At 45.0% G+C, this 9,522-nt stretch overlaps 1 protein-coding gene across 1 annotated transcript; it reads left to right on the forward strand.

The window, feature by feature from the left end:
* Window positions 1-3,186, forward strand: psma4 (proteasome 20S subunit alpha 4). The gene is made up of 4 exons (XM_056281640.1): window positions 1-101; window positions 1,202-1,334; window positions 2,721-2,844; window positions 2,945-3,186. Exons 1-4 carry the CDS (start codon window positions 1-3, stop codon window positions 3,097-3,099), a joined length of 513 nt encoding a protein of 170 aa, XP_056137615.1. The 3' UTR covers window positions 3,100-3,186.
* Window positions 3,187-9,522: the final 6,336 nt, after the last annotated feature.

Raw genomic sequence — 9,522 nt, forward strand, 5'->3', positions numbered from 1 at the left:
ATGTCCTGTCCCAGGTACCTCCTTCAGTACCAGGAGCCCATCCCGTGTGAGCAGCTGGTCACGGCCCTGTGTGACATCAAACAAGCCTACACCCAGTTTGGAGGTACAGTAGCCCAGCACCACAAACAGGGGGCAGTACTCCACAGTTAGAGCATTTCCCAGAGACTTGAGCTGCATCATTAAAATGGGCATATCTACAGAAGAGGACCAAAACAAGCATACTGCGCCCATTACTGCCACCCTGTGGTGGTACGTGGTATTACCATGATTCAATTTAAAATGTGTTTCTGTTTATCACTATCCAACAGGTCTGAAGTATTAAGGTTGAAAAGTTTAGAACACAGACAGTTCCAGTGGCATCTCAGAGTACAAATGGTAGTAAGCGTATACTTATTCATTGTTACAATTATGAGGGGGTCCTTGGAAAAATGTCTCCTCTGTCACGGGCAGTGGCGCCCCCAAGGGGTGGCCACGGCCACCCTGATACTATCCCTGTCCCCCCCCCCCCCCGATGCCCCCCCTCCCAGCCACGAGTCGCATATGCAGAATATGCTTCTGATTAGGCATAATATGCTTCCATCTGATATTGTCATTTTTCATTTTTGGACATTTACAATATAACAATGAGTCGTCTAACACGTTACAGTATATACAGATACATAACACATTAAAACAGAACTGTTGTGGAGCTCAAAATGTTACCTGTACCGGTATTAGTCTGTGCACATCAGACATTTAGTAACATTAACTGTCAAAAAAATAAGAAACCAAAGTATTTCAGTATGCGATTCCTTAACTCTCATACTGACAGTTCTCAACTAGCCTATACAGTACACTGCAACAGGAGGATAGAATTCCTGAAATTCAGTCATGGCTTTTGGTTTTGGTGTGCCACCCCAAGATTTTCAGTGGCCCCATTTGGCCCCCCCTATGAAAGATTTCTGGGGGCGCCACTGGTCACGGGTCCATGGCCCCAAAAAGTTTTGAGAACCCCTGTCATAATGAACACAGGACCATCTTAGGACAGCTTTACCACAGATCTGGTCTGGAGCTGTAGTGGAAAGTCTGGCTGACAGAAAACCAGTCCTGTTTCCATGACGCACATGATGTGTAACGTACACTGAGAATGAAGCTAAAGGTTTTGTGTGTGTGTGTGTGTGTGTGTGTGTGTGTGTGTGTGTGTGTGTGTGTGTGTGTGTGTGGGAAAACGTCCCTTCGGAGTCTCTCTGCTCTACATGGGTTGGGACAAGCACTATGGGTTCCAGTTGTACCAGAGTGACCCCAGTGGGAACTTTGGAGGCTGGAAGGCCACATGCATCGGTAACAACAGTGCTGTGAGTTCAGCATTGCCCAACTACATACTGCTACACCCTGCTACACATCACTACACCCTAATATACTCTACGACACACTAGTACACCCTGCTACACACTACGCAGTACTCCTACACCCTACTACTACATAGTACTTCTACACCCAGCTACACACTACTACACCCAAATACATCCATCTACATAGAGCTACATCCACCACCATCCATCAAAACACAAACATCTCAGGTCAAGTATAAAAAACACTGTCTTTGGGTGTCCGGGTAGCGTAGCGGTCTATTCTGTTGCCTACCAACACGGGGATCGCCGGATCAAATCCCCGTGTTACCTCCGGCTTGGTCGGCTGTCCCTACAGACACAATTGGCCGTGTCTGCGGGTGGGAAGCCGGATGTGGGTATGTGTCGTGGCCACTGCACTAGCGCCTCCTCTGGTTGGTCGGGGCGCCTGTTCGGGGGGGGGGGGTGGGAACTGGAGGGAACAGCGTGATCCTCCCACGGGCTACATTCCCCTGGTGAAACTCCTCACTGTCAGGTGAAAAGAAGCAGCTGGTGACTCCACATGTATGGGAGGAGGCACGTGGTAGTCTGCAGCCCTCCCCGGATCGGCAGAGGGGGAGGAGCAGCGAGTTCAGAGTTCTTATTTTTATCCAAGTAGGTTGAACATTCGGGGAGTCTGAATCCAAACCTAAAGAACATAAATAGACTGAACAGTTGTAAAACCCAGTTTTACTCAAAATCTCTGAATGCACGTCTAGATCTACAAGACAGCATCTGTGTTGAGGAAGATCTGAGGGACTGGGTCAGTTTGTGTACCGAGTTCAAAAACTAAAACATAACAGCACAATATCACCGTGAGGAGAAATCTGACAGGGGACAGGATTCAGTTTGACATATTCACAAGGCTCAGCGTTTTCAGTTTTTTTCAAAGCCATCCAGCATGCTGAGTTTGCCAAAAGACACTGTTACATGACCTCACACGAACAGGAACAACTTTTGGATCTATGGAAACATAAAATCTGGGTGAAAATCAGTTTAAACTGATCTGCTTCTTTTCAAAAATCTGGGTATTTTTTTAGTGAAAATCGGTAAAAACCTAAACGCTGAGCCTTGCGTATTCAGCATCGCAGTTTGTTTGATGAAACACTGTTTTAGATGTGGTTTTACAGCATTCACAGATTTTACCCCGAGTTTATCAGTCAAACAGACGAGACTTAAAAACTCAGATGAAGAGATCAACGGGCAGAGTAGAAAGGTAGACAGGAGCCGTTTCTTATGGTGAGAATAAAAACCAAACCACCGCCTGTTGTGAAAATTACTGGAGGAGAAAGGAGGAAAAGAAAGGTCAATAGTTCTGAGCTAGCTCCAACTCAGGAAGTGGTTCTCTTTTAGGCGGCGGTCTCCATGTTGAAGCAGGACTATAAAGATGAAGAGATGACCCTGTCCTCTGCTCTGATCCTCGCCGCCAAAGTCCTCAACAAAACCATGGACGTCAGCAAGCTTTCTGCCGAGAAAGGTCAGGCACTGAGTCGATGGAAGGGTTTGTGTGCGTTTGTCGAAGAGAGTGTGTAAATCGTTATTCTTCAGTCCATCAGTGTGGTTGTGTGTGGTTGCAGTGGAGATCGCCACCCTGACACGGGAAAATGGAAAGACGTGCATCAAGGTCCTGAGGCTGAAGGAGGTGGAGGAGCTGATCAAGAGACACGAGGCCAAGGAGGCAAAGGCAGAGAAGGACAAGAAAGAGAGAAAACAGAGAGAGGACGACAAGTAGTCGTTGTTCTGACAGCTGCATGTATGTGTGTGTGTGTGCCGGTATTTTCCTGTTTTTCAGTTTCCTTAAATAAACTCAAATATCTAAACACTATCAACTGTTCGTTACAAGCGTTCTTCACAGGGATACCAGTCACTGCTGATAGGTCACATTCCTTGAGTGGTCATAGAACAGATTGGCTCAAGTTCATTTTCAAACCTGACAGCAGAACATTCCTCAATACATCTAACTGCTTTGGTCCCCTCATGTCTGTTAGATAGAAATATTGTCATATCATCAGCCAGTTGGGATCATTTAAAGTCTCTATTTAAGGTCATCATATCTTGGAACCGACCTTTTTTAATATGTACGGCCATAATTTGTGTGACGAAGGAATAAAAACGGGCAAATTGGACATCCTTGTCTTATCACATAATATATCAGGGGTGGCTAACCATGTGCCATGGAGAGCCATGTGTATGCAGGTTTTCATTCCAGCCAGAATCCACACCAGGTGATTTCACCAATTAGCAACCCTTAAACCAAAGAGGAAGACCGTATCAGAGAAATCACCTGGTGTGGAGTCTGGTTGGCATGCTAACTTGGATACACGTGGCTCTCCATGGCACATGGTTAGCCACCGCTGTATTAAATTGTTATTATTATTAGGAGATTATATTGGGCGGCGCAGTGGTTAGTGAGGTCACCCCATAGCAAGAAGGTCCTGGGTTCGAGCCCCGGGGTAGTCCAACCTTGGGGGTTGTCCCGGGTCGTCCTCTGTGTGGAGTTTGCATGTTCTCTCCGTGTCTGTGTGGGTTTCCTCCGGGTGCTCTGGTTTACTAGATTGTCCCAACGTATGAATGTGTGTGTGTGTGGGGCCCTGTGATGGTCTGGCGGCCTGTCCAGGGTGTCCCCCCGCCTGCTGCCCAATGACTGCTGGGACAGGCTCCAGCATCCCCGCCGCGACCCTGCGTAAGGATAATGAATGAATGAACTGTTCATTAAAACCCATAATCTGGATTTCTAACATTCGTTTTTTACTTTAATTTAGACCACAGTAAACTTCACCACGTTCGTTTCTGCTGGAGTATTCGCGGGTGCTTTGTGGTCACCTGACGTATACTAAGTACATGAAGACACGGCCCTTAATTAAACAACACGTTATTTAAATGTAAGGTACTCTTCTTGTGGCACCCGATTGGTCTCTGATTCGTTTCTGAAACGTTCTGACTTGATTACACGCGTGACGTATCCGGACATGACACGTTCAGGACTGCACGTCAGTGGCAAAGTTCAACCAGCAGGCGGCGCAACGTCGGCCGATTTGTTACCGGAAACAAGCTCATGCAGTTTTACACAAATTACACCACATGTCTCGTTCTCTCTCAGCACCACTAGTCAGTTTATTTCTCAGTGTTTAATAATCAAATTTTTCAAACGGTTGGAAATATTGTTTTATACATTTCAGGTGAAAATATAGTGACGTGTGTGACGTGTGTTTTCTGTTCAAGTCCAGCAGCGGATCTACAAATTGAGATTGCTCTGGACAGACGATGGTTTTCTGTTTGGTTCAAATTTAAAAACGCCTAAGTCTTATTGTACCGGCTTTAACTCGTTCCAAGTTGTTGGAAAAACATCCGGAACGCTAATTTAAATAAGTTGGTGTTAAAGCTTAGGGACCTTGGTCTATGTAATTCCGTCTGCAAGTGGTTATATGACTTTCTGACAGGCAGACCTCAGACAGTGAGAGCAGGTACCAGCTACTCATCTACCATAGTTTTCCACACAGGAGCACCACAGGGTTGTTGTCTTAGTCCCTTACTCTACAGTCTGCTCACATGACTGTGTCACCAGATATGACGCCACAGTAATTGGACTGATAAATGACAACAATGAACATGCCTATAGGAAGGAGGTCAGGGGTCACCATCCATATGGTGTCAAGATAAAAACCTCTCCATAAATGTTGAGAAAACAAAGGAGATAATTGCTGATTTTAGGAAGTCCAAAACGGTTCAGTCATCAATGGTGTCCCTGTTGAAATGGTGAAGAACTTAAGATTTTTAGGCATTCAGATCTCAGACTCCCTCACCTGGGGCCTCATGTATCAATCATTACTGTGGGCAAATTTGTGCGTACAAGCCCATGGAATTTTTTTAGCCCTCAAGATTATCTGACAGTCAGCAGCAAAGCATGGTGGTTATTTGTAATTCCTTCCTCCTAACATCTATCATCTAACTCTTGCAACGAGCAATCACACAGGCCTGCAAAGACATCAGGGTTAGCCAATCGGTGTCTAAATTCAGGGGTTACCCAGGTTCTATACTGGTCTCTCAGACAAACTTCAGGGCTAAAAAATCCCATGGGTGTGTATGCACAAATTTGCCCATAGTAACGCCTGATACATGAGGCCCCTGGTCTCTAAACACCAGTTGTGTCATTAAGGCACAACAGAGACTATACTTTGAGATGTCTTAAAAAATTCAGAATGTCCACAAAACCCCTGGTCAGTTTCTGTATCAGACTACCATAGAGAGCATCCTTACTGGAAGCATACTGGTGTGGTTTGGCAACCTGACTGAACAGGACCACAAACAACTGAGAACAATGGTAAAAATGGCTTCAAAAATCATAGGAGCAGCACTGCCACAGCTTTAGGATATGTACACCACCCGGTGCAGAAGGAAGGCCCTAAGTATGGTGGAGGACACCAGCCACCCAGCACATGGTCTGTTCTCCTCCTTCCCTCAGGACAACGCTCACAGAGCATCAGAACTCTGACCAGCTGCCTCACAAACAGTTTTTACCCCCAGGCCGCCAGAATAATGACCAGTAGGCACCTTACATAACTTCAGTGATTTATTATTTTGTGGGATTTCTAACTTCTTATTTATTGTGTTTGTTATCATTTCCTTATATATAGTTCTAAGGGCTGAGCGAGCCAGGGCATATGCATTCCATTGCATTTGAAGGTACATGGTACTTTTTATATGTATATGATAATAAAGTGAACTTGAACTTGTGGTAACAAGCCATCAACCTAAATCCGAGTTCATGTAAAGCCAGAGAAGGGATTGAGGTCAAGAGGAGATTTATGGGCTCCAGGCCTTTTGCTCCAACAGATTGACACATTTTTAATGACCGCTTCACATGTGATGCTGAATCTCTCCAGGTGTCCTGATGAATGGTACCCAGCAAGAAAAAGAAGGCTTAGATCTAATTCAGCACATATCAGGATTAATATACTGATATCATACTGAGGAAAAGAGATTAGCGACAGGCATGGGTGCAAGTCCATGAATACTGGGATGGCATCCAGCGCTTTACCAGTGCCCCATCCATAGGGTTAGTGGTTGTGTCAGGAAGGGCATCCGACGTAACATTTTGCCAAATCAGTATGCGGATTGACAAGACCATACCAGATAGGTCCGAGGCCCGGGTTAACAACAACTGCCATTGGTGCTGTGCCCTCACAGGGTATCGATGGAAACTATAAAATAAAATCCACTGTAACGACCCCTGAGAAACAGAATGAGCTACCCCTGAAACAGATGAGGAAAAAAGGGTGCCTAAAAAAAAACCCCCAAAAGAGTACCTTCAAACAACCGATTACGTGGACAGAGAAACATAAGAGAGAAGCTGATCGACTATCTGATTGAGTTGAGCCACCAATACTTGCATTCCTAGATTACAACAAATCCTTCATTCTAGACACTGATAGGTCGAACCAGGGTTTAGGAACAGGAAGGGAAACTGCAGGTGATAGCTCATGCCTCTTGCACACTGACCAACACTGAGAAGAACTATCATCTCCACTCTGGAAAATTAGTTTTTAGCCTTAAGAACCTGTGATGGTCTGTGACAGAGAAATTTAGAGACTACTTAATTAGTTCCTCCTGTCCAGTTTACACTGACAACAATCCACCCACCTACGTGTTATCAATAGCTAAACTGAATGTCACTGGGTGTAGATGGATGGTGGATCTTGCAGATTTTCACCTAACACATAGTGATCACTATAGTGGACAGCTATTCAAAAGCTGTTTTCTCGTATATGCATGGTGTCCTGTCCTCTACCTCCAGCGCCTTGCTGGAGTCGACATTCAGATCAAACTCCTCTCCAAAATGACCACGCTGACAAGAGGGCTCAAGATCACTCTACTGAAGCCAGATGGAGTAGGGTAAAACTGGGAAATAAACATGCAATGCATACAATGAAATAAACATCCAATACAATGAAGTGATAAACAGCCACAAACAATTTGACTGGCGGGAAAGAAAACATGGTCTGTATATAACTTACGCAAAATACACAAGTATTGTCATTTCGGTTGAAACACATTTCTAAAATGACTTGGAGGATATATACCATTCCTGATACTGAAATATGTTTCTTTGTTTGAAAATTATAGAAGAGATAGATAAACTGTTCTAACTTTAGTCATAAATTCGATCCAGTTAAAGATGTTAACCATTCAGGTAGAAATCAAACTTGTTAGCCAAAACGCAAGTCATCTCTATCTTCACAAAACGTTCATGCTAAATAAACACTGAGTTCACATACACCCCAGATACTCTTCATTAACAGAAATAAACTTTGCGATTTACATTACATACCAACAATACCTTCAAAGACCGGCTTAAAGTTAAAGAATTTGTAAAACACGGAGAAGAGCAGTACGTTTTTTTCCATTGAGAAACAATAACGGACTCATACTGACGACGTCATTAAAGAAGGACATAATCGCGAACGTGCTGTTATGAATTACTAGTAGCCAAGACATGGCACCAAAGATAAGCGTCCACTAAAGAACACAGTCAATTGGCAATAAAACTGCATTGGAAACAGAACACTCCCTGTCTGATACCCAGAGGGTTTCAAATTACAGACTTAAAACACTTTACATTTTAGTCATCTGGAGGAATGATTAAGACTATCTCATTTACAGGTCTGAGGAATAACTTTGGCCTAACTTTTCTGATGACTTTCACTTGTACTTTGCGCACCCTTCCATCCTTACTGGGGTACACATCAGTGATAATGCCGAGAGGCCGTTCATTTCTTTTGCATTGACTGTCTTTGAGAAGCACCACACTTCCTTGTTTAAGGCTAGGCTGGTCGGATGGCTCTTCCTGCGGGGTTGCAGTGTTGACAAATACTGTTTGCGCCACCAGTCCCAGAATGTGTTAGACAGACTTTGAACTCTGTGCCACTGCTGTCTAAATAAGTCTTTGTCTCCATACTCTCCGGCCGGAGCGAGACAAGGGCCTACTTTCTGGGTCAGTAATGAAGTAGGTGTGAGAATGAAGGGATCTGAAGGGTCAGTAGACACAGGCACTAGTAGTCAGTTGTTCACAATAGCTGTAACCTCAGCTAGAAATGTTGTGAGCACCTCGTGTGAGCTTGGAAGATCCCATCTGAAGAAGCATCGAATGTAAGATACAGCGCATGATGCCGATCATCCTTTCCCAAACCTCTCCCATGTGAGAGGAGTGCGGGATGTTGGAAGTCCAAGTACATCCGTGTTCTGAGACCATAGCCTCCCCTGGTGTCATACGCAGATACGGGCCCGGGCCCAAACACATCTATCCCAACATAAGTGAATGGTGGCTCCATACTGAGCCTGTCCAATGGCAAATTGGCCATTTTCTGCACTTCACACTTTCCTCAAAGCTTTCGGTGGTAATGCATTCAAAAATCAATCTGTTCACGCGTCTCTTGCCAATGATGATCCAATAACCAGCAGATCAGACAGCTCCTTTGGTAAACTGATGTCCTTGGTGTTGTGTCTGCTCGTGAAAATTACATACTAAGATGGTAGCGACAAGATGGCGTCCAGGCAAGATGGTCTTTTCTCATCAGCTCCTACGTTTGCTTCAACAAGACGACTTCCAACCCTTAACAGTCCATTCTGATCAATGAAGGGATCCAAGGACCAAAGTGGGCTACTCTTAGGAATGTTGACATTGGATGCGAGGCACTCTAGCTGTTTCTCATAGGCTTCATGTTGGACTGTTTGGATGATGACCGCTGTGCTGCGATTGTGAACATCCACTGCGAGAGGTGTGCGACACTGATGCTATCCCCTACACTTCTCAGTGGCATTGCCCTTTCCTTTCTTGAAGCACTGAATGATATGAATCAAAGCACCAACAGCCCTTGTAAGAGAGCTCCAGCATGAGAAGCGGTTGAAGCACTGAGACCTAACATGTTTGAGCAGTGCTGTCACCTGTGGCCGGATCTCAGAATATTGTTCTGTCTCTAAGAGCTCGAATGTCTGCACAGCGTGTGGCGCATCTTCAGGCTGAGAGAAGAATGCTGGTCCAGTGAACCCATTGTATTTCTCAGATAGTCTGCTGGGATAGACCATGTTGCAAAGTCTGCAGTGAATCTGCTCCTTCCGGAACCGAAGGAGGACCCCTATCAGGCTGTCGTTGAGGTCT

This window comes from Lampris incognitus, chromosome 6, assembly GCF_029633865.1.
Source record: "Lampris incognitus isolate fLamInc1 chromosome 6, fLamInc1.hap2, whole genome shotgun sequence".
NCBI classification, from domain to species: domain Eukaryota; kingdom Metazoa; phylum Chordata; class Actinopteri; order Lampriformes; family Lampridae; genus Lampris; species Lampris incognitus.